Genomic DNA, 25,660 nt, shown 5'->3' with positions numbered 1-25,660 from the left:
CGCCCACCTGCAGCCCCATCCCAGCCAAATGTGGAGCTGGGCTGCCTTGGCAGTGGAACCCAGTCCAGTGGCAGTTGGAAGCTGCTGCTGCTGCCGGGGCTGCCAGGAAGCGAGTCCAGCCGCCATGTCACTACAGCCTCACTGCATACCTAGGGGGCAGCAGGACTGGCTGCTTGCACCATAGCCTGGGCTGCCATCTGTGCTTGGGTTGGGCAGGGCCAAGGGACTGGCCACAGGCTAGACAATATCCCTCAGTGGGCTGTCCACCCTTTCTCTACATCGTTCCTCTAATGTGGTGCCCCAAATAATTCCCAAGCTAAGGCTAGACTATTAGACCAGTATGCTCTATAGAATCACAGGTTGCTAGAGTCATACAGGGTGATAAGCGTAGTTTGGGGTTTTTTTGTTTTTGCTTTGTTTTTTTTAAAGTACTAACATGGTTCTTGGCACAGTAGAAAACACAGAAAACAATATCATGATCCCTATTCTGAAGAATTTACAATTTAAAATGTAGACACAAACTCCATACATCCTTTTATGAATCCAAAGGATTTATGTCTGGAAGCAGAATTTTCCTTTTAGAAGATGTTGCTGCATTTGATCTGGACCAAACAGTCACAGCTGGGCCTCTATCTCTCGATTAAAAAAAATTCTGAAGACTGTTTATTTCCATACAGATGTATCCAGGTTAGAAACCAGAATAACCTGAACTTGTTATTGGTGTAAACTTTTACATAGATCTGTCCTTCCAGAAGAAGTCATAGTATTCCGATAGACTTTAACATGAATTAATGTATAGGACTTGAGAACTCCACACAAAACTGCCTTATTCTTTCACATCTTGTAATTGTAAAGATAATTTGGACTTGGAATGATAATTGTTGATGAGCCATCCTTTTGTTTCAAAAGAATATTCAGGAGTTGCTTGGAATTAATCTTAAACTCATGTATAAAATCCAAATTAAACACAATTCATTCCCGAAATACGTTGGGTAGCCAAACTGCACTATAAATGGTTTGTTGTAAACCCATTTAAATACTTTTATAAGCAAAAAATTCTTTGGCTTAGAGGAGAAGGAAGGACCAGCAGCTTGCTTTTTCTGAGAACTAAATCTCCAGGTTTGATTTCAAGAATGTTAATGCTTTTGTTTTTCTCATACAGGCATGCTTAAACCAAATGCCAAAATTGAAGAGGCAAAAATTTTCTTTAGCCTCCTTAAAAACATAAGGGAAATAAATATGAAATGGTCACTAGTTTGGTTCATTTGATAACAGTTTTAAAATCCTATTGCTTGCCCTGCAGAGCTTCCATATTTTCTCCTAAGTAATAATGCTTTATTATTATTAATTGCCCTTTTGCAGTCAGTAATCACTCCTCACACTTCAGAAGAAAATTTCCTTATTTCTCTCTTATTGTTCTCACAAACTCTTTGAAAGCTTCTGCTTATTTATCTGATCACAATAATAAAATTTAACTTCTTTGGATCTATCATTGTCCTAACATTTGGATTTTTTTCTCTGTTTTTAGCCTATTCATCCTCCTCCCTTTTCAGTATGGCTTCTAGTATGATGATTAATTCTGTAATTCTGAAGAGGTTTAAAAATGATGTTTCCAACTCTCTCCTCATCTTTTGAATCCTTATTTCTAGTCAGTCATTTCTCAATTTGAATTTAGTGGAGATCCTTAGCAACAAAGGAGGCTGGTGGGATTCAGGCTGTAAGTGGAGGTCTTGGATCCAGAGAGAGAATATGGAATATTTTTTTCACAGGCAGGATCAAAGTCATTTTATCTTTCATTAATTTGATGATATGAGTCTCAAACTAGTTTTTTGGTATTTAAATATAGCATTTATTATATTAGTCCAAACAAATTACTCCACATTTTAGTGTTTAAATGCATATTTATGCCTTCAATAATAAACCCCCATACTATTTTTTGTTACTAATAGGGCATCTGAGTATTATTATCAATAATATGAACAGCCATCAAACAATTTATGTAAAAAAGCTGAAATGTAGTGAAGATGCTTGGGAATTCCTTAACACAGTAAACCTAATTTTTAATAGCTTATTTGGCAATGAAATGTATTTCAGACTGAAACTAGATACACATGTACATGTAAGCAGTGTTTTTCACACTGAAATGTAGTACACATGTCTACTTTTCTGGACTTTAGTAAAGCATACTTAACAAGCTTAGGGAGCTGGTAGACTGAACACCCTAGAGGCAAGTCTGAGGAGAAAGGGAGTCCAGGAGAGCTAATTGCACTTTAAGGAGGCCTTATTAAGTTTGCTGGAGCTGGAGCAAATTATTCCAGTGCAAAGAATGAATAGGAAATGCAGCACGAGGCTATCCTGGCTAAACTGTGAACTGACATTGGAAACTTGGTCATATTTAGCTAGGGAAGAGTAGTGAGCAAATATGCAGGGAGAAAATCACAGTAGCTTGGAGTGACTGGCTACACTGCAATCTTGCAGAAAAGGACTGGAGGTTACATTAAACAACAAACTGAATATATGTCAGTAATTTGCTCCTATAGTGAAAAGGTCAGTAGCATAGTTTCATAGTAGCTAGGGTCAGGAGGGACCTGAACAGATCATCTAGCCTGACCCCCTGCCACAGGCAGGAATGAATGCTGGCTTCACAAAACCCCAGACAGGTGATCATCCAACCTCCTCTTGAGTTTGCCCAAGGTAGGGGCGAGGACCACTTCCCTGGGAAGTTGGTTCCAGATTTTGGCCACCCTAACTGTAAAATATTGCCTTCTGATCTCTAACCTAAACCTATTCTCCATCAGCTTATTATCATTTTTTCTTGTCATCCCAGGTGGTGCTGGGGAGAAAAGGGCTCTGCCTGCTTGTTGTTGATCTCCCCTGATGCGCTTGTAGGCAGCCACCAGGTCCCCCCTCAGCCTCCTCTTGCTGAGGCTGAACAGGTTCAGGTCCTTCAGTCTCTCCTCGTAGGGCCTGTCCTGCTGTCCTCTCACCAAGCAGGTGGCCCTCCTCTGAACCCTCTCCAGGTTGGCTGCATCCCTTTTGAAGTGCGGCGCCCAGTACTGGACGCAGTACTCCAATTGCGGCCTGACCAAAGTCGCAAAAAGGGGGAGTATCACCTCTCTGGACTGGCTTGAGATGCACCTTTGGATGCATGACAAGGTATGGCTGGCCTTGCTGGCTGCTGTCTGTCATTGGCAGCTCATGTTCATCTTGGAGTCAATGACTCTAAGATCCCTTTTCGCCTCTGTGCTTTCAAAAAGGGAACTCCCCAGCCTGTATGTATGCTGTGGATTCCTTCTCCCCAGGTGCAGCACCCTGCATTTATCTACGTTGAACCCCATCCTATTCTCATCTGCCCACTTCTGTAGTCTGTCTAAATCTAGTTGCAGCCTCTTTCTCCCTTCAAGTGTGTTCACCTCACCCCACATCTTAGTGTCATCAGCAAACTTGGGTATGTTAATGGAAGTGTCACTTGCAAATCAAGAATGTCACTAGCAAATTCTCGTGCTCTTTTTGCGCTAGTGAGGACTTGCTTGGAGTACTTTGCTTAGTTTTGGCACTGTCACTTCAAGGAAGATGTTGATTAATTATGGAGAGTCCAGTGGGGAGTGACACAAACAAGTAGAGATCTGGAAAAAAAACATGACTTGTGAGGAAAGGCTGAAAGTACTGGGTTTATGTAGTTTGGAGAAGAGAAGACTTGGAGGTTGGTGAGGAAATTTGTTATACCTGAAGGGTTTGTTAAATGGATGATGGACTCTTCTCTGTAGCTGCAGGGGTCAGAACAAGAATGCCGGGGTCAGAACAAAACTGAAGTACTTAAATTTCAGAAGGAAAAATTATGTTGGCTATTAGGGAATACTTTCTCACTGTGGCTGCGTCCACATGTGGTGTGGACATTTGGTTGGACCTTGTGCTGCCATTAGTTGTCCCCAGGGAATGCCTGTGCCACATGCGCTCTGGCACGTGGCAAGTTACCCGGGGGTAGGAGAGCTTAGGGCCAGCACTTGGCTGGCCCCAGCAGCCTTGCATGGGGCCCTGGGGGCCTCCCAGGGCTGCAGCAGGGTTGATCCTGCTGCGTAGAGCCTGGCCTGCAGCCACAGCGCGGCTCTGGGTGTCCTGACTCAGCTTTTTGTGCGGCGCGCACTGGTCTTGTGTGCTGCTCTGCTACTTTTCTCTGTGGGTTTTTTTGACCCCTGGATATCCAGGAGTAAAAAAAAAAATCCTCCACGCCACTCTTGCAGCACAGAGAACATCTGAACATACTACATGGCTGTACTCATCTGGACGCAACCTATGAGGGTAGCTAAACATTGGAACAGCCTTCCAGCTTCATTAGTCTTTTATTCTATGTAACTAACTATGGGATAAAATTGATGCTAGTATCATGCAAACTAATAACTTATGTAATGGTATAGTGAGCAGAACAGGGCAAGGTGGTCCGGGATCCATATCTTATGGGCACAATAACTTTAATATATTTTGAATCTGGAGGGGCGTTAGCTATATTTTAGCCTAGGAGTTGCAACAGTAACAGCTTGGGTAATAAGGAGAAGTTTTGTCACTCCATCCCTAGTTCAGGGCATTTTATGAAGTTTTGATGTTGAAAAGCTAGTTGTGTTATTAACTGCTATTGGGAGTAGTTTCACTTGTGCATACATTGTACACATATTTTATCTAGAGCACTTACATGTTTATATGGCAGAATGCATATATAAATAGTAAGTATTCTACGCTCTTTATGGAAATAAAGAAAAAAATTGTGGGTTGACAATTCATTCTCCGTTTCAGAATGTCTTTTAAAGACATTTGTTTTATAGGTTTTGGGAGAGGGGCAGGGGTAAACTTCCTATAATATGAAGGGACCATAAAGGGAGTTGCTATAAGTGTCTGGCTGGCTGAGTTCCTGTTAATGTTTACTTTTATGTTGCTAGTATGTGATGTTAATGCTGTTAGGAGGTCTACATTTATGGATTTGATGTATTTTTATTGTTTTACAGCTGACTAAAACATTAATATGTTGCCATTTGAATTCACTGGCGGGGTGGGGGGCGGGTTGCAGAGAGAGAACGATTTTTTGCTTGAGTTTCCTTTTTAGCACTATTTTTCCTTTTAAAGGGCGAAGCTGGACAGCCTGGTTCTCCTGGCCCAGAAGGACATCAGGGTGAACCTGTAAGTGTTTTAATTTCTTAAGTACTTTTTTTCCCTTAATAATACTGATATTCTTTGTTTCACAATATTTTGTCATATTGTGATATTTAAGTGTTGTGTTTGGGGTTTTTTTAAATTAATTTACCAATGTTTATTTAATATGCACCAAATTCTCATTTAAAGCAAGAAGTAGGAGATATATTAAAAAAGGTATGTTGGGGATGGGGGGCTCTGTATTTTCCAAACTATGCAGAAGTTCTTTATATATAGTATCTTCTTGACCATCCTCCCTCTCACATTGCTCCCTCCCATTCAGAGTCAGGCTTGACTATTCATAATGGCAACAGCAGCAGTTGCTTACATAGCAACTATTTTGTGTATTTATAATTGTCCTCATAACCAATGTAGACTTGGTCTATTTTGAAACTTGTTAATCATTTACTGTCTTGCTTGTCATTTCTCTTTTTCCTCTCATCCTTTTTTCCTCACCTTTTGTCACCTGTCCGCTGTTTTTAAAATTGTTTTCTTCTGTCTTATTATTTCTTCTTTTCTTCCACCATCCTCATTTTGCTTGCTCCTACTCTTCCCTGCACCTTTGTTGTCATGCAGACACTGACTTTCTCTTTCCCAACTTGCTGTCCTGGTGGACTCTCTGATCACTGGCTCATCATTGTTGCACTTTTTTCCCCAGAAAATTCTTCATCTGTTGGTGGCTGGCAACTCCAGTCCCTGAGGGTAGCTCCTATTTTTTTCTTCATTTAGCAGCTGGCCAGGGTAGAGACAGTTATACTGTCTCCTTGTTTCCAGCTGTTTTGGGTTTTTTTAAGTTACCAGGCTCAGCTCATATGATGAGCCAAGAAGCCTGTAGAAGCAGCTGAAAGCTAGAAGCAGAGAATGAGCCAGCTGTCTGCAGACCTCCACTAATTACTCTACCGAGTATAGGCTATAGTTAGAGTTGATGATCCAGGTTGTATTAAATTCTATATTGAAAAATATGACAACACAACTTTACAACTTCATAAACTTGGGTGGTACCACACCTGAAAGCAAAGCCAATGGACTGGTTATTAGTACTGGAACAGAAATAGCACTTCAAGTCTAAGTTCTTTTAAAGCTTTTCCTTGGACATGTATTTACTATTCACCAAACAATCATAAAAACCAATCAGCTGAACTACAAAATATTGGACCCGTAATGTCCCAGAATTTCTCCCCTTGAGCCAACCAAGTCTTTGTTTTCTTTTCCTCCTAAGCAACCACATGATTTGCAGGATGTGTTTAATCCTTTCCAGGTTATACTGCCATTACCTTATCACCCATTTTTATTAAGATAACTCACTGTGAATGTTAACTAAAATGATAAAATATAAGTAGACTTCTTGAGGATAATGCTTTTCACAGAAGCTTGAATGTTCAGTCTGTTTTATTTCCTAACTTAAGTTAGTCTCCCTTTTCTAAAAATGTTGTTCAATTTTAGATTTATCATGGCAGATATGGCAGAAGGAAAAGGCATTTTTGAGTTGGGACCCATTAAAAGCCAACTTTGACAAGCTTAGAACGCTTGTCAGTGAGGCCCTAAGGGGCCATGACCCCAGGGGGAGGGGAGTTTAGGAAGCGTGGTTGCTCCTCAAGGGAGCGATCCTCAATGCACAAGCTAATTCTATTCCAACTTGGAGGAAAGGCAGCAAGAGGGCACAGCAGCCTCCCTGGCTCTCCAGGGATCGAGCAGACTTCCTGAGGCTAAAAAGAAGGGCTTACAAAGGATGGAGGATGGGATTCACCTCCAAGGAGGAATATTCTGCACTGGTCCGGTCCTGCAGGGAGCAAACCAGAAACGCCAAGGCTGCAAGTGAACTCCAACTAGCTTGAAATATCAAGGACAATAAAAAGTCCTTTTTCAGATATGTGGGGAGCCGGAGGAAAAGCAAGGGCAACATTGGACCCCTGCTAAACGAGATGGGACAACTGACAACTGACACCCAGGAAAAAGCCAACCTATTAATTGGGTACTTTGCATCAGTCTTTCATCAGTCCCATGGGACGCCCATGCCCACTACGGAACAGGGAGGTCCGGGTGAGGGAGATCCCCTGCCTTCCATCAATGCTGACCTCGTGAAAGAACACCTTGAGAGGCTGGATACCTTCAAGTCAGCTGGCCCTGACAATCTACACCCCAGGGTGCTCAAGGAGTTGGCGAGCATCATAGCCCAGCCCCTGGCACGGATCTTTGAGAACTCCTGGCACTCTGGTGTAGTGCCCGAAGAATGGAAGAAGGCCAATGTGGTGCTTATCTTCAAGAAAGGGAGGAAAGTGAATCTGGCAAACTATAGGCCCATCAGCCTGACCTCTATCCCAGGGAAGGTCTTAGAAAAGTTTATTAAAGAGGCTATCCTTAATGAACTGGCCGACGCCAACATCCTGAGGTATAGCCAGCATGGGCTTGTTGCGGGTAGGTCTTGCTTGACTAATCTCATTTCGTTTTATGACCAGGTGACCTATCACCTGGACAAGGGAGAAGAGATTGTTGTCATATATCTTGACTTGAAAAAAGCCTTCTATCTGGTATCCCGTGATCACCTCTTGGCAAAACTGGCCAATTGTGGCCTTGGGTCCACCATGATCCGCTAGGTGGGAAATTGGCTCAGTGGTCAGACCCAGAGGGTGGTAATTGATGGAAGTCAATCGTCATGGTGCCCTGTGACCAGTGGGGTCCCCCAAGGCTCTGTCCTTGCACCCATATTGTTCAACATCTTCATTAATGATGTGGACATTGGAGTCAGAAGCAGACTGGCCAAGTTCGCCGATGACACCAAACTTTGGGGCAAAGCATCCACACCTGAAGATAGGAGGGTAATCCAGGCTGACCTGGACAGGCTCAGCAAATGAGCGGACAAGAACCTGATGGTGTTTAACACTGAAAAATGCAAGGTTCTCCACCTTGGGAGGGAAAGCCTGCTGCATCCTTATAGGCTCGGCAGTGCTATGCTGGCTAGTACTACGGAAGAAAGAGACTTCCTATGACCCTAGCTGACTTCCTGCCCATTGGGCGGGGGGCTGGATTCGATCTTCCAAGGTCCCTTCCAACCCTAATGTCTATGAAATCTATGAAAAGAAACTCGCTAAATGCATTTAGCATTTGTTTAGAAATAAACAAAATGCCTTGGTTTAACAAGGAACTTTTTTCTACAAAAAGGAGCAAGCTTGTATTTTAATAACTATGTTAACTTTAAAAATTGTAAACTAAAATATCAGTTATAACTTGCAGAATCTTTGTTCAGGAGGTAAACCAAATTTTGGATATGAGTGATTTGAAGATTTCAGCCTTCAAAATAATATAAATTTGAATAGCACGTTCTCAGTTAAAGTTTTGCCATTAATACTTTAGTATTGGTCTGTCATGTACTACATAGATTTCTTTGGGTTTGTCCATTTTATGTGCATAGCCTATAGAAATATGTGTGAAGATGAATCAAACCAAGGGGAACTTGATGGTTCAGAAAGGACCTTTGGTTTTACTGGAGGTTTGTAGAAGATAATTTCTTACGGCTATTTAAAAGTAGTCCGTGCCCTTTCATTTCCAGTCAGCCAATGACCTCCACAGGTAAAAGTGTTCAGGTGAGGAGCTTATTCCTTCATTGACTTCAACCAAATGTAATCGTGACTGAACCTTTAGGCAGCTATGCAAACAGGGTGTGTGTGTGTGTGTGTGTGTGTGTGTGTGTGTGTGTGTGTGTGTGTGTGTACACACGTGTGTTTGAGTAAATGTGCTCTATGATTCTGAAGATGTTTAAAGATGATGTTGTCAACTCTCATCTTTTGAATCCATTTTTTTAGTCAGTCATTTCTCAGTTTGAATGCCTGTGCGTAGCTTCTAGGGCTGTGTGAAGCGTGAGTCGCTGATTTGATTCGGCCCGATTTTGGTGGCCAGATCTCCAAATCCTAATCAAATCGGAAAACCCTTTAATCTCTCCGAATGGAATCGGAACCCTCCAAATCAATTCAGAGAGATTTGATGATTCAGACATAGACACAGCTTTAAATGTTTTTTCTACATACTTCAAGGTACCAGTTGGCTTGTGAATGCTGAGATGCTGGGGTGGATGGAGCATCCCATGGGAGCACAGGGGGTCCCCAGTGCACTCGGCAGCATACCTGGAAGTGGACCAGAAGCACTTCTCATCCACTTCTGGGTCCGCCAGGGAGTGCACTGGGTCTGTTGGGGCACCCAGGGTCCCCTTGCAGCCAATTGTCGAGCTAGAGGAGCACAAGTGGGGGGAGGGGCAGTCCCCTACGCACACAGCGGTGGACCAGAAGTGGGTCTGCCAACATGGAGGCCTTTCCCCCTCCATGCTCCTGTGGGACACTCCATCTGCCCCACCTTGCAGCATTCATGAGCCACGCCTGGTACCTCAAGGTATGTAGAAAAAACATTTAAACTGTGTCTGTAGCCGAATTGTTGATTCACTGAATCAGCATTGAATCTTCAGATTCAGATTTGGCCAAATTGAATTGGGACAGTGATCCAAATCAACGAATCAAATCACTGTCCCTGATGCAGGCCAAATCTGAATAGAATATGTCCCGTTTTGCACACCCCTAATAGTTTCACTGAATTTAGTGGAGTTCTTTAGAGACAAAGGAGGCTGGCAGGATTTGGGCTGTAAGCAGAGGTTGTGGATCCAGAGAGATAATATGGAATATTTTGTAGCACAGAAAGGATCAAAGTCATTTTATCTTTCACTAATTTGATGGTGTGAGTCTCAAACATATTTTTTTGTTATTTACATGTAGCACTTATTGTATGAGTCAAAACAATTACTCCACATTTTAGTGTTTAAATGCATATGTACTCCTCCTGCTCACTGTTTTTTCTTCCTGTCCCTTCTGTTCAGCTATTTCATTGGTAGAATTGCAGTGTAGTCTGTTTTTGTAAGATAGTCTCACCATTCTCTTTTGCTATGGGGAATAACTGCAGAACCCATTTGAAAAAATGGACACTTTCAGGCATATGGCTGCATTTCTAAATCAAAAATGAACTTCTGTTTACTTGCTTCTTGATTCAATCTACGCCACTTAGACTAAGTTGTGAAGACTGAATTGATTCAGCCTTGGGCTTTTTGACCGGCTGTACTTAGCCTTTGTGTTTGTAATCTGGAATTGCATTAGCTTTCAGCCTTGGTGCCTATTGTTGTCAGGATATTTTTAACTCTGTTCTGGGTGTGGTATATACTCTACTGCTATTAGCTGATTATCTAAGGAGTGACACAAGCTGCAAGTAGCATATTTCCCATGAACATACATTTCTAGCTGAAAACATTAGAAAACCTCTCTGAAGTTTGTATTTGATATTTAGGTCATGTTACAAGGTCTTGATATGAACTTTTGTTTATATACAACAGTAGCACTATAACCAAGCACTTTTATTTTGGCTTGACTTCTACTGCTTACCTGTTAACTTGTTTCTCCACAATGATGATCATTGTGTTAGGATGTCAGGTTTATTCCTTCTTTTAATCATTTAAAAAGCAACAAAAGGTAAAATCATTCTCAAATCTAGTTAAATATTTTTTTTTGCTTGAAAGACTCATTTGAGTTATGCAAATTATAAAAACAATTTCATGTAGCATGAGTGACAATATTCATTTTCAAAGAGTAGAAACTCTTGATAAGATTATGTATAATAACATCAGCTGTAGGTCCTGGCACCTCCTCCTGGATCGCAACCATGTTGTGGTGGAGAGGCTTGCATGTTCTCATGATCCTGAGAGCAATGGCATCTGGAAACTTTTCCTGGTAGGGTCCCTCATGGTGATATTGTCAAAGATGAGGTTCCAAACAAATAGCGATCCAACCCAAATAACAAGGGTAGGTGGAACTCCTTATCCCTGGTTCGGGAGTCCACCTAGGAGAAGGATACTAAACCTACAGCTTGGAGATCTCTGCTGCTGTAGTAGTTCGCTAGGCCACAGCACATGTGTTTCAGGCCTAAAGAGTGGGGATAGTCAGCACAAACTGTACTCCACTTGAAAGCTCTATGTGCAGGCAGGAACGAAACAAAGACCCCATGTCCTACAGTGCTGGAAGTGGCTAAAAACAGCAGGTGTAAGATGCCACTGAATGCCTCAGTCCCAATCCTGCATGCAGGCGGCTCAGGGCCATGGGTCGTTTCAATGATGACCTGGAGACTATGTCATTACTCGGCAGCACCCCAAGCACCTAGTAGCTATTTTGAAGGATATCACTGCTCGTTCCTAAATGGGAGAAGGTCCTAGAAAAGGTGACCTAAAGAAATGCTCATCTCCCTACCACTCAGCTGGCTCACCGCTGTCAGTGGACATCTTCAAAGTGGCTGAATTATAACAAAAACAAAAATGAAAACTCCAACCTCCACCTCAAAAAATGGGGAAAATAAAGAAAACCTCTGCACCTTGCATGTTGGGATATCCATACAATGCTGGACTCTGAAGATAGTAGCCGCCCTCAGTGACACTCAGCCTTAGTTGCCCATGAGTTAGCTAGGCTTGACATTGACATAGCAACCCTGAGTGAGGTATGCCTCCCAGAACAAGGCAGTCTAATAGAACACAGTGCTAGTTACACCCTCTACTGGTCGGGTAAATTGCAGGTGCAGAGGTGCCTCTTGGGTATTGTCTTCATGATAAAGAACTCCATTGCCTCAAGGCTACAAAACTTGCCAATCGGCCTTTCTGATGGCAGCATGTCCCTCTGCATTCCTTTGCATGACCAGAAGCATGTCACCATTATTTGTGTGTATGCCCCAGCCATTCAGGCAGACACAGTCAACAAACTTAAGTTCTATACTGACCTCTGTGATCTCATCCAGTAAGCACCACTCAAAGAGAAGATTGTCATCATGGGCGATTTTAACACAAGAGTTGGCGGTGACTATCTGGCATGGAAAGGCATGTTTGGAAGACATGATTGGGAAATTGTAATGATAATGGATGCTTGCTTCTGGAATTCTGTGCAGAATGCAGATGGCAATAACCAACACCCAACTTCTGCAGAAAAACTGCTACAAGACCACTTGGATGCATCCCCACTTCAGACATTGGCACCTGATAGATTACATCTTGGTGCATTAGTGTGATCTTGGGGATGTCCTGCACGCCATAATTATGCTTAATGCTGACTGCTATACTGACCACTGACTTGTTCACTCAAAGTTGTCCTTCCACTTCAAGTCTTAGCCCAAGCACAGAGGAAACCCCTTAAGGAAATTTGATGTTTTCAAGCTGCAGAATCAGTTGTGCAAACAAAAATTTAAAAAACCACTTCAGTCACAGTTTGAAAGCCAGGGCACCTCACTGTAGGCACTTCACCTGATGGACTCTGGGAACACATCAAGTCAGTAGTCTTGGAGACTGCCAAGAGATTGTTGGGCTCAGTAGCAAGAGAAACCAAGACTGGTTTGATAAAAATGACAAAGACATCCAAGCCCTGCTCACAAAAAAGAGGACTACTTATTAAGTCCTTCTAGAATAGCCAACTAGCTGAGAGAAAGAGGCAGCTTACCACCAGGCATGTAGCACCCTTCAACATCCAAAATGAATGGTGGATTACTCTTGCAGAAAGAACGCAACTGTATGCTGACAACGGAGACACCAGAAGATTCTACAAAGTACTGAAATCTGCCTACGGCCCCTCCTTTCTGATCCAAAGTCCACTGAGGAGCTCTGACAGCCAGACTTGATACATTGACATTGACTCTGTCATGGACTGATGGTCTGAGCACTTTCAAACTCTCTTTAGTGCTGAACGCACAGTATGTGAGTCTGCCATCAACAGAATCAAGCAACTCCCTGTCAAACTAGATGAGCACCCTACACTGGAAGAAAACTTCACTACTATCTACCAGATAAAAAGCAACAAAGCCCCTGGAATTGATGGAATTCCACCCAAAGCCCTGAAATATGGAGGTCCTGCTCTGCACTCTAAGCTCCATGAACTCTTCATAGCCTTCTGGGAGCAGGGAAAAATTCCAGAGGATCTGCATGACACTGTAATCATCACACTGTATAAGACTAAAGGTGACAAGTGGGAGTGTTCCAACTAATGAGGGATCACCCTTCTGTCCATCACCAGGAAGATCCTAGCTAGAATCCTCCTTCACAGACTGTTGCCTGCCATAGCAGAAGAGGTCCTCCTGGAGAGCCAGTGTGGCTTCAGAGCAAATAGAAGCATGATAGATATGATATTTGTGCTCATACAAAAACAGGAAAAGTTCCGGGAGCAGAACAAGGGGTTGTACATCACTTTCATCGACCTCGCTAAGGTGTTTGACACCATAAGCTGAGATGGCCTCTGGAAGCTTTTCAAAGCTTGGGTGCCCTAAGTTTCTTATCATAGTCAGGCAATTCCATGACAGTCAGTGAGAAGTCAAGTACAGCAAAGCCTCTTGGGTCCTTTCGTGATCTCCAGTGCAGTTAAGCAATGCTGTGTAGTCACGTCTACCTTGTTCACCATTTTTTTCACCATGATGTTGGAGCAAGCATTGGACAATCTTGGGGAAAGTGAGGAGTGTGTCTACATCCACTTCCAGGCAGATGGAAATCTCTTCAATCTCATATGGCTACAGGCCTACACAAAAACATTGCAACAGCTCATCCATGAACTTCTGTTTGCAGATGACTCTGCCCTGGTGGCCCACACTCAGCATTATCTGCAGCACATGACTATTTGCTTTGCTACTGCAGCACAACTCTTTGGATTCACGATCAGCCTGAGGAAGACTGAATTTCTTCATCAGCTAGCTCCATGCCAAGCTTATGTGCCACTGCTGATTACTCTCAAAGGAATTAAGCTAAATGCTGTCAAGCAGTTCACCTGCCTGAGGAATGTCATGTCATATGATGCCACAATCAAGAAGGAGGTAGACAACAGACTTTCAAAAGCCAGTAGTGCCTTTGGCACACTCTTCAAGCAGGTCAGGAACAGTTGCAGCCTACAAGCACAGACCAAAGTTAAGGTGTAAAGAGCTGTTGTTATCTCCACCCTACTGTATGGTGCTGACTCATGGGTCTTGTATCACCATCATGTACACCTCCTTGAGTGTTTTCATCAGCACTGCCTCTGCACCATTCTCAAGATCCCTGACAGGATTATGGCACCAATGTGGAGGTGCTACAAAGAGCCTGTACCATGAGCATTGAGGTGAGTCGCCTGCGGACTCAGCTGTGGTGGGCAGGCCACGTGGCCCGGATTGATGACAGCCACTCACCAAAGGCTGTGCTATATGGTGAACTGACAACTGGGAAACGTGAGAGAGGGGCCCCACATAAGCACTTCCAGGATGCCCTGAAGAGGTCTTTTTCTGCCTGCGGTATTGACCACAAACTCTGGGAAACACAGGCTGAAGATCATGATGCCTGGTGGCTCTGAATCAAAAAGGCAACAGCCCTCTTTCAATGTCAGTGCAGAGTCAGTGTTGAGAAGAGAAGGGAGAAAGATTCACCCTCATCTGTCAGCAGTTAGCCATACACATGTAACCACTGCAGCAGGATTTGCCTTTCTGCAATTGGACTGATTAATCACCAGCAGGCCTGCAACCAATGTTGACAGTTACCTTCTTAATATCTTCATCTGCGAAGAACTGCCAAGAAGGTCTTGCCAGATTAATTGCTCTGCAAGAAACTCCATTTTTAAAATCATAAGTGTCTTTCTAATTCACCTGCTAGACCAAAAATAAAACAAGGAAAACTTCAGAAGACCCCCCAAATCTAACCTGAGCAGAGCAAAGAATATTTTACTATTTCACCCTCTCTTTTCATACCTTTCAATTATTATTTCTGTATTATCATATTAAAGGTTTTCTCATCTCTCCCTATGTCTCAGGTTACTTTATTACTTTTACTTTGCTAATACTTTACAGGCACTCCACAGGTGTCTCCTTACAATGATACCCATCACCACCCGTCTCTTCACACAGTGCCTTGGCCTCAAGTCTTCTTCCATAGAGTTCCAAGTGGAAATCTACAGTTGAACTTCTCTTTGAACCATAGTACCCCCTTGATGTATCATGCCATGGCTATCCTTGAATCTTCCTTGTTCATCTTGCCCTTGCTTTCCTTGCTCAGTCTTTTCTATGAAGCCAACATCTATCTACCTTACACAGAAAACAAGGAAAAAGCCCTTTAATAAAAAACATTTAGGTGGCTGGCTTCATATTAATGGCCTACAAACAAATCCTTGTTTTTGAGGACAGACATCTGCCAGCTGATGCTATGGAGAGCATAGGAAAAATTTAATTGTTGAAACTCCTTGCTATATTTAATGGATCAGCTTTCTCTGTACCAGCTACAGGTACATGAAAACATGTTACTGTATGCTATTTCTAGTTGGCAGATATTCATAAGAAGGGTGATCTTAAACTAGTCTTAAACTGATCTTAACCCCATATTTAAATACATTTACTTTGATTACAACTGTATCCCTTTCATATTTATTTTTCTGAATGTTTCCCAATGAACAAATTGATGACTAATTCTTGCAGACTGTCTAGCAAAATATTTATTGAAAGTAAATTTTAAATTTCATAGCCAAGATTTTATTGCAATAGAAAAAATATTTTAAGAACTACTTTAACCTATTTGGGAGGGAGAGATAATTCACAATTTGAACTCTGTCCAATCAAACAAGACAAATGTTTTATACTGAATAGTAAAATGACCGGTAAGAATTGTTCAACATATTTTATTTGTAGATTAGCTTCTAGTGCCAAACAAATAAGAAAAAGTAGCAGTATTTGTGAATAACCCTTCCAGTCCTGTGTTACTAATTTACAAACAAAAGAGAGGAAATTTACTGAATACTGAGTTTTGAATTATTTCATTACCTCTGATTTTGAAATCAAGTAATAATGAACATTGGCACAATGGAATTGCAATATTAAAACTGCTGGTGCATACAGCTGTTCTTCAGTTCTGGTGAACATTTCTACCTGATTAAGTAACAGTGGTCTAAAAAGCTTTCTATATTGTTGTAAAACATTTGCCTAACATACGTAGTTCAGGTCTTTCCCTCTCCAGCATTAGTTTTCTAACATTTATCAGTTATTCAGAAGATGTAGAGAATGATAACATATCTTGTTTCAGAAGAGAATATAGTACTCCAACATTCTTCCCCCCCTTCCAGGGAGATGGTGGGCATGTCTGCATGTGCAATTAATGTGATACAATAAACTCTGGAGTTTATTGCTCCAGAATGTATTGCTCCAAGGTGAGCTGTTTGAACATACGCCCAGGACTGCAGCATGTTGAATCGGATCAGAGCAGGTCCAGCTGGCAGGGGAACCTCCAGGGTCAGTCAGCCAGCCAGCCTGGGGATGCTCCCCCTGGCTCAACTTGCTGCAAAAGGGCTGGCTGGGGCACAATGGGACTTCATCGTGGGGTTAGCCAGCAGGTAGTTTCCTCACTGAAGCATCCTTATGTCCAAGTCAGCTGTGTCAATATCTACATGTGCAATGCTGCTGTGGAAAAAATTCCGCAGCAGGATATTACTTGTATTTACAAGTATTACCCTGCTGCAGAGTTAATTGGTTTACTCCAGCTTAATAGGGGCGTACATGTAGACATACAGTATTTACAGTGGAACTAATTAGTCAGCTCCACAGCAAACAGTAAAAATCCTCGTCCCTGTGGGCACCAATGACACGGCATGGAGAAGTCTAGGTTAGGTCATGTGTGACTATAGGATTCTGGGAGCTGGGCTCAAGGGTCTGGGGGCACAGATAGTTTTCTCTTCTATCCTCTCTGTCACAGGACATGGGCTTCACAGGGACAGGTGCATTGGTGAGGTGAATAGAAGACTCGGGCGATGGTACCATCATGAGGGGTTTGGCTTCCTTGACAATGGTCTGCCCTTCAGAGAGAGTGGACTGTAGGGGAAGGGATTGCCTGTACCTTGCCTGGAAAGGGAAGAAGCTCTTCTCGGCCACAATGGCTGACCTTTTTGATAGGGCTTTAAACTGAGACCACTGGGAGATGGGCAGTCTCCTAACAGTTTTAGCCCAGGTCATGTCAGCTGCACTACCAATAACTTGGGCAGCCTAAGCGAGACAGCCCAAGGAAAGGTCCTGCTAAGCCCCTCAGGGAAGCATTGGGCTTCACATGGCAGAAGTAACTGCCTGTACACAAACGCCAGGAGCTTGGGAAACAAGCATGAGGAACTGGCCCTTCTTCTACGTGATAATGACTATGACCTTGTAGGAATTGCGGACACCTGGTGGGACTCCACGTATGATTGTTCATTGGCAGTAGAGGGTTACACCTTGTATAGGACAGACCATGTGGGGAAGAGGGGTGGGGGTATTGCTCTCTACGTCAAAGATCAGCTCACCTCCCTGCAGATTGAGTTTCCAAGCCAGGAAGGGCATCTTGAGACCCTCTGGGTCAAGATATGAGGAAAACATGGGGAGGGTGATTTACCTGTAGGAGTCTACTATAGACCCCCACTCCCCCCACCAAGAGGAAGACCTAGATCAGGAATTCAGTAGGGAAACTGTGGCCTCAATCATCATACAGTCTGATGACTAGGCAACTGGCTATGGGGTCAAACCCAAAGCGTACTAGTTGAAGGGAGCCAATCAACATGGCACAGGGTTACCAGTGGAGTCCCTCAGGGTTTGGGCTTGGTACTCAGGCCAGTACTCTTTAACATTTTCATGAATGATCTAGATTTGGGAGGCAGATGGGAACTGGCCAAGTTTGTGGACAATACCAAATTATGAGGGAGGGCCATTACACTGTAGGACAGGCTGGGAACACAGGCCGTTTTGGACACACTCTCAAGGTGGGCCGACCAAAACCGGATGGCCTTCACCGCAGAGAAATGCAAGATGCTGCACCTCAGTAGGAAGAACCTTCAGCATACTTACAGGCTTGGCAGTGCTAAGCTTGCTAGCGCCATTACCAAAAGAGACTTGGAGGTCTTGATTGATCACAAGATGAATATGAGCCACCAATGTGATGCAGTTGCTGGCAAAGCTAACCAAACTCTGGCGTGCATCCACTGATGAATCTCAAGCAAAACCAGGGAAGTCATTCTCCCACTTTACTCAGTCCTGGTGAGACCGCAGCTGGAGTACTGGAGTACCGTGTCCGGTGTTGTGTCGCCCACTCTCCCATTTCAGGAAGGATGTGGAGAACCTTGAGAGAGTTCAGAGGAGAGCTACTCATATGATCCAAAGTCTGGAGGGAAGGCCATGTGAGGAGGGGTTGAGGGACTTGGGACTCTTCAGTCTGGAGAAGCAAAAGCTAATCCACAGGGTGTTGTAATTATTCATTTTGAGTGTAATGTTTCTTGGAAGAAGTAGCTTAAAATTATTGCTAACTTTATAAAGTACTATATTCAGCTAATTAACACAGTCTTAGAGAAGCAAGCAGACAGAGCATAGCTCCAGCTTTGCAAGGAGCATTGAATGTGCATTGGAGTGCTCCGCATACTCCAGAGCCTCCATGTCTACATAGATAGCACAAAGGATGTTCAGCTGACCTGGGTAGGGTTGGTGGAGAGCCTGTATCTTGGCAATGTGTAGATATGCTTGTTCTACTTCAGAATTTTCAGGTTTCCTTCTAACACTGGCTGCGTACACACATGCAAATAATCTGGAAGAACTCTCCCAGGGTTTTTTCTCCTGCTAAACAAACCCACCAAGAGCCACATGTACAGGCATCCATTTGTTAAGCTCTCAGAGGGGAGAGCTTGCAGTGCTGTCACAGTACAGCCAGGGGGCACATCTCAGGATGCTATGCAGGCTTCCTTAGTCTGCTTGGCAACAGCTCCAATCAGCTAACTGAGACTGCCCACGATCAACCTTTGTTTCTCTGCAGCACAATGTGAGGATTATGGGCGTGTTCTGCTCTGCTGAAGCAACAGACCAACAAGAGACACACTGGGCACACCTACATGAGGTTTCATAGATTACAGACATTAGGGGCTGGAAGGGACCTCAAGAGATCATTGGGTCCAGCCCCCCGCCATAGGTGGAAGTCAGCTGGGTTCAAGTGACCCCAGCAAGAAATAAATCCAGCTATTTCTTGAAGAAGTCCAGAGTAGGTGCTTGCACCACCTCTGGGGAGTTTGTTCAAGACCATGGACACACACACCATATAGAACTTTTTTCTCATATCTAATCTAAAATCAGTCTTCCTGGAGTTTATGGCTGTTAGAATTTGTTATCCCTTGGTGAGCTCTGGTGAACAGATGTTCTCCCAGGTCCTGATGTATCCCTCTTATGAAGTGTAGGCTACCACCAAGTTCCCCCTGACCCTTCTCTTCTCCAGACAGAGCATAGGAGGGAACCCACAACATTGCTTTAGTTTTAGTCCATCAAAGCACTTAACCATTTGCTTAATTTTGAACACTGCTTTTCAAGGTTAATTTTGGTTATAACAACTCATACGCACGAGTTTGAGCACTTGTGTGCCAACAGCCCACCATGCCAACAGAAGTCAATAGGAGTTGCAGTTGCTCAGAACCTCTGTAACTTAGATCCTGTGTATCTCAAGCTGGGTATTTAAAAATTAAGAGGATGTCTCATTCTTAGGTCAGTTTTGGCCTCCTCATATATTTTCATGTACAAAATGGAGAACAAGGGACTTGCCTTTATCCTTGAGACGTTAGACTTATCTCTCTGAGACTTATCTTTCTGCTGTGAAATGGGTAGTTAATACTTATAAAGGATTTAAATAATGTAATTAATGTGGAAATATTTTAATGTTAATATTACCCTTTTTGGGCAAAATAAAGCCCTACTTAATGATAACTTACTACTTATTTGGCATAGAAAACATGTATGCCAACATGCCTTTATTTCTCTTTGCAAATAGGCTTGTTTAACTGAACATATTGATGATGACTTTGACAAAAATAATAGCTTCAATAATCACTTATAAATTATGCAACATTTGAGTTGGGCTTAATTGTACTTTTTTTCTGAATGTACAGTTATCTCTAGTATCTCTTGATAAATATTTTAATTGTTTTCATCATTAGTATTTATATAAATGGGTGCCTGGTATGCCTCTCTGAATAGTTGCCTGTAAAATTCCTTCTGGAAAAGCTCCTGCTGACTTCAGGGGGGTGAGGATTTCTTCTGTAAAATAAATAGGAGTTAATTATTATTGCATTGCTACAATTACTTCATTCTAGGAGCATGTATTCTGGAAACTAAAGACTGATACCATAATTTGTCAAAATTTCTGAAACTACCTACATACATTATTAGGCTCCAATCTGTACCATACAAGTCAGTAGGTCTAATTCACTCTTCAGTTACATGGAGGGAGGAAAGGGGAGGTAGGTGTTAATGGCCAGTATATGAATTCTTCCCTGATAGTTTTTAAACAAATTATTTTTCCAATATTTTAGTACCACTATGCCTTGTCATCTTTACTCAATCCAATATTAGTGCTGATCAGTTCAATGCAGTTAAGAAAATTAACTTTAGAGGGATATTGTAAAGGAATGGGTCATTAAAAGGTTCTGGAGCCTCAGAATATCCTTAACTGCTCCATTGTTTCCAGCTGACAATTATATAAAAACATATCATGTCAGGGCCTGATCCAGAACTCATTGAAATCAGTGAAGAACTCCACTTGAATTGTCTGGATTGAGGTTACAAGAAATGCTGAAATGGATTTGGACCTGCTGACCTAATCTGACTTGGAAAAAAGTCTACATTTTTGTTTTAAAATCAAGCATCTCTTATATGTTGGGTGCCCTGGATAAGATTTGTTGGGTGCCCTGGATAAACACCAATAAACTCTCCCTATGCCAGAAGAATGGTGTTTGTGCCCAAAATCTTGCAAAGAACAATTTTTTCAACTATTTAGTTGATCTAATAAAAGATTTCACATCTACCCAAAAAACCTTGTCTGCCCATTGTTCTTAGACCAACATGGCTATAACCAACACCCTTACCAGATTAGTATATTAATTTTATCCATGTTCAATCATTACACAGTAGTAGGGGTGCATCAATAGAGATTTTGGGGGCTGATACCAATAGCCAATTTTTAAGGAGGCATATAAGCTGATACTGATCTGATTTTCCAATATGCAGCCTGGCAACTTGAAGAGCAGTATCTGGCTAGTAAGTATGTTGTGGTGGAAGCGGCAGGGGAAAGGAAGAGGCATGGGGGGTGCATATTGAGGCCCCTGTGGTGAGGGAGGGGTGGGGCTGGGGCAGGTGTTGCCTACCCGGGTGTGGGGCAGAGCCGCAGCACATCCAGAGGGCATGGCGGGGGGTGGCGCCTGCCGCTGTGTGCACCCCAGGAGGGCATGGGGGCAGGGAGGCGGTGTGCCCCTGGATCAGTGGGCAGGTTGCAGCTGGGGCCAGGGCTACACTGGGCTCTTCCTGGTGAGTTCTGTGCTGTACTGTGCTCGGGGTGGGGTGGGTGGCAGCGCTGGGACGGGGGGGTTGGGAGAGGCTATGGTGAATTTTGGTGTGGCTTCAGCCCTACTGCCGCTGCCTACCCTGAGCGCAGCCTGGCTCAGCCCCTGTCGGGAAGTGCCCGGTGCAGCCTCAGCCACAGCCTGCAGCAGCAACCTACCCATACTCTGTGCATAGATCCAGGGGGCACCCCCTCCCCACTCCGTGCCCTCCCAGATACATGAGCTGCGGCTCGGTCCTGCATACTGCCCTCCCCTGGTTGGGCAGCCCCAGCCTCAGGCCCACTCCCTCCCTCACCATGGGGGCCTTAATCTGCCTCCCTCCCCTTCCACCATAACAGACTTACCAGCTGGACACAGCTCTCCATGCTGCTGGGCTGTGCTCCATGCTGCCTACGTGCTGTGCTGCAACTGTGCACGTACACGGGGAATTTATCAGCCAGATTATTGACCACATCGGGCAAAAAAAGCTAATTTCCGATGCAGTCAATTTTCTTTATATCTCTACTGATCTGATAATCGACCGATGATTCCATGCACCTTTACACAGTAGCCCTTTAGTTATAATTTGTGTAAGAGAAGATATAGACTTTGTATTCTTCACCCCAGAAACATTTCAAAATCAGATGACAAAATTAGATGCCTATGTAAAACAAACGGTATAGTGTAATGTGCAGAAGGGATGGTGTGCTGCACTAGCATTTAGTGAAGCTTAGTTTATGAATACAATGCCACAATTTACAGTAAGTATATTTACACATAATTTCTCAAGGAATAATACATAATTAGTAGATATTACAAGAAGTGGAAAAGATTCCACTAACTACAATGATAATTTTAAATTTCTCACTGCATTTTAAAATGCTTCTGGATTTCATGATATTTTAAGCAAATGATAAACAGATATACTTTCTAATGCTGCAGCCAACTTTCTAATACTGCTTGGATTGCAAAAAATAAATCCTGAAAAGTTACTGAGGATAATTAAGCACAGATGTTAGGAGCTGAGTGATTCATTCACATGCACAGAGCATCAATAGAACTTTATAAGACATTTCTAAAATCTTCAGTTCAAAATATGCTTGATTATAAAACTCTGACATATATATATATAAAATTATAAATGTATACACTTTAAAAACAACAACTATATTCCGATACAAATTGCAGACTGACAGAGATTAAATAACCCTTTACTATCTGTTCATAATACTACATTGTGGGTGTGTCTACATGTGTGTGACTGCACAGTTGTTACTGCACTGTCATTTAAAACTTGCTTTAGCAAGTACTAAATGACTATGCAGTAACCACTGGTACTGTGCAGTCCTGGTGCTGCACTGGTCATTTCCAACACTACTGTGCAATAGCACATTGCTGCTGTGCAGTAGCAGCAGCATCATAGTGTGTGCCTGCCAATGCTGTTATGTCGCTATGATGACATAACTTCTCATGTTGATGTACCCTGTGTATCCCCTTAAATTCATATTCTAGGATTAGATCTGATCTAGTATTTTGTTTGTTTGTTTACTGTAGTTTATGTACCAATCAGACGACAATAAGAATTACTCCACTGAGGTCAATATAATAACACTTGTTTTGGTTTGGGCTTTTTAAAAATACTTAAGGATTGCATTAATTTGTGCTTCCATTGGTATTAATGAGAGTACAGTTATAGCACTGTTGAGTTCTTTAGGAAATCTTATCTATGGATTCCAAACTGTTCCTGCAGAAGGAGACACTAGGAGAGCCTACTTGGACTGCTATCTGCATTGTTGTGTATTATGCTGACACCAGCTGTTTTTGTGCCAGGAAAATCAGTGTTTGTATTCCCAGTAAACATCATTTCACATCTGCTGATTAATCTTGGGATGTAGAAACATCTCTCCATTATTTATACCTTGCAATTTTTCTGTTAACTGCCTCAATCTGCAAAGAACACCTCACGATGTAATGAAATTTTCCTGTATTGTAGAAGTGCTGGTTCTTTTAACAAAATGGTTTCTGTGTTTTTTTTCAATAAAAGCATTATGCTTAGCATCAGAAAAACAAAAATAGTTCAGTAAGACCACATGTAGCAGTAATTAAATAAAAGTTTCCCCCCTTCCCTGGACAGGCCAGAAAGCAGAGTAGTGGCTAGTGAGTGCAGAAAGTGGGGACAGGGGAGAGGGACTGCTGGGCCACATGGGGGCCCAGTATGGAGCAAGAGCCAAGTTAGGGGCCAAGTGGGGTCAAGAACTACCAGGCTGTAGTGGGGCCCAGTGGGGGGGACACGCATTCCCCTGCTGGCCCAGCACATACACATATGCAGCCTTCCAGCACACATGCACGCCCCTCCCAGTGCCAGTGCATGCACACACAGCAGCCCCAGATTTTTGTTTGGTTACTAAGGTGCACAGCTAGGGCATGGCAGTAGTGGCAGGGGGTACTGTCTCTGAATGTATGGGGATATGTTTGTCTAGCCTACTCTTAAAATCTTACAAGGATGGGGTAACCTGCTCCTATACTTAGATAGGTCTTTCTAATATCCAACCTGAGTTTCTCTTCATGTAATTTAGAATCATTGCTCCCAGTGCAGTCTTTTGTGGCCACTAAAAATAGTCTATTGCCACCCTCTTTGTGACTACCTTTCAGTTCATCCCTCTCTATCTTCTGTTCTATAAACCAAATAATTCTGGTTCTTTCAGCCTGTCCTCATGTTTCTCAGTCCTCTGATCATATTGTTGCTGTTGGACTCTTTCTAATTTATCCCTGTCTTTCTTGAAGCATGGGGCCCAAATCAGAGGCTTCACAAATGCTGAATAGGGCAGAAGAATCACTACCTTTGATTTGTATGTGATGCCTCTATTGATGCAACCTAGTATGCTATTGGGCTTTTTTGCAGCATGAGCACACTGTTGTCAGGTATTCAGCTTGTGATCGTAAACCCTATAAAAGGACCTATAAACCCAGGTCCTTTTCTGAAGCATGGCAGTCTGTCCAGTCACCTTCCTAGTCTATTTATGCATGTGATTGTTTTATCCTAAGTACACAAATTTGCACTTGTCTGTGAATTTCATTCAGGTGTTTTCAGGCCATTTTTCTAGGTGGTAAAGTCATTCTGAATCATAATCCTACCCTCCAGGGAGTCTGCAACTTGATTCAACTTAATGTCCTCAGGAAGCAGGATGCCTCTCTGTACTGCCTTCTGGGGTATTGTTGCTATATGCTGTCCCTGACATAGTGTTGCAGACAACCTGATTAAGCCCTTAAAATAATAAATCTTCCATTCCTATACCTGAACATAAGCTCATTGAAGGTAACTACAGCAGAAACAAGTTTTGTTCTTTAGATGCATCTGCATTACAGATATCTCCACTGGTTTATGGGATTATATTTTTTTATTCATTGTGGCCAGAATTGAAAACCAGATTCTATACAAGAATCAGACAGGAAGTCAATCAGACTTTCCAATGTAGAAATTCAAATGAAGGTGTGTCCATGTGTGTCAGTCAGAATAATTAGATGGAATAATATTTCTGCTGATTTTATCTATATCTTTAGTTATTTTCTCTTTCTTAACTTCATTTATGGACATATATGGAACCCCATAAAAGACATAGTAAAAGGAGAAGTTAAAGTTTCATTAAGTCAGCTTGAACACAATCATCTCAGCAGGGATGGAGTAGCAGAACCATCCCTACGTCACTTAGTCCACTTCCTCGGTTAACAGCTGAGGCATGCTATGGTATGATGTGTAGCAGAAATTCTGGCTATCTCCACTGATTCAGGCTTGAGTAGTGTTGAGGTTTATGGGTCATTACATTCTGCCCTGTACCTTACCAGGTGCTCTGGGCACTGATCTGGTGCATCAGGCCAACAAGTCCAGTAATTACTAAGGTGATTTCCCCCCCCCCCCAACAAAAACAAAAACAAAAACCAAAAAACAAGAAACAAAAAAAGAATAAGGAATGAAAAATGTAGAAGTGATGCAGAAAATATTGCATTGTTGCTTATTCATGGAATCTAGTGCTCTGCATGTCCCCTGGGTTCAGGTATAAAGAAAAACCCGAACAACACTGATCATAATTACTTCTGGCTTCAGCTGGCAACTAGATTTT

At 42.7% G+C, this 25,660-nt stretch overlaps 1 protein-coding gene across 1 annotated transcript in view; it reads left to right on the top strand.

Moving 5' to 3' along the window:
* The window catches only part of COL21A1 (collagen type XXI alpha 1 chain), a 236,612-nt gene that overhangs the window by 141,376 nt on the left and 69,576 nt on the right, over positions 1-25,660 (top strand). The window contains exon 17 of the mRNA XM_019496944.2: positions 5,116-5,169. Within this exon, the coding sequence (XP_019352489.1) occupies positions 5,116-5,169 (54 nt within the window). The remainder of the gene's footprint in view (positions 1-5,115; positions 5,170-25,660) is intronic.

This window comes from Alligator mississippiensis, chromosome 1 (genome assembly GCF_030867095.1).
Source record: "Alligator mississippiensis isolate rAllMis1 chromosome 1, rAllMis1, whole genome shotgun sequence".
Taxonomy (NCBI): domain Eukaryota; kingdom Metazoa; phylum Chordata; order Crocodylia; family Alligatoridae; genus Alligator; species Alligator mississippiensis.
Note: the sequence above shows the minus strand (reverse complement) of the source record. Positions and strands in the feature narration are given on the sequence as shown.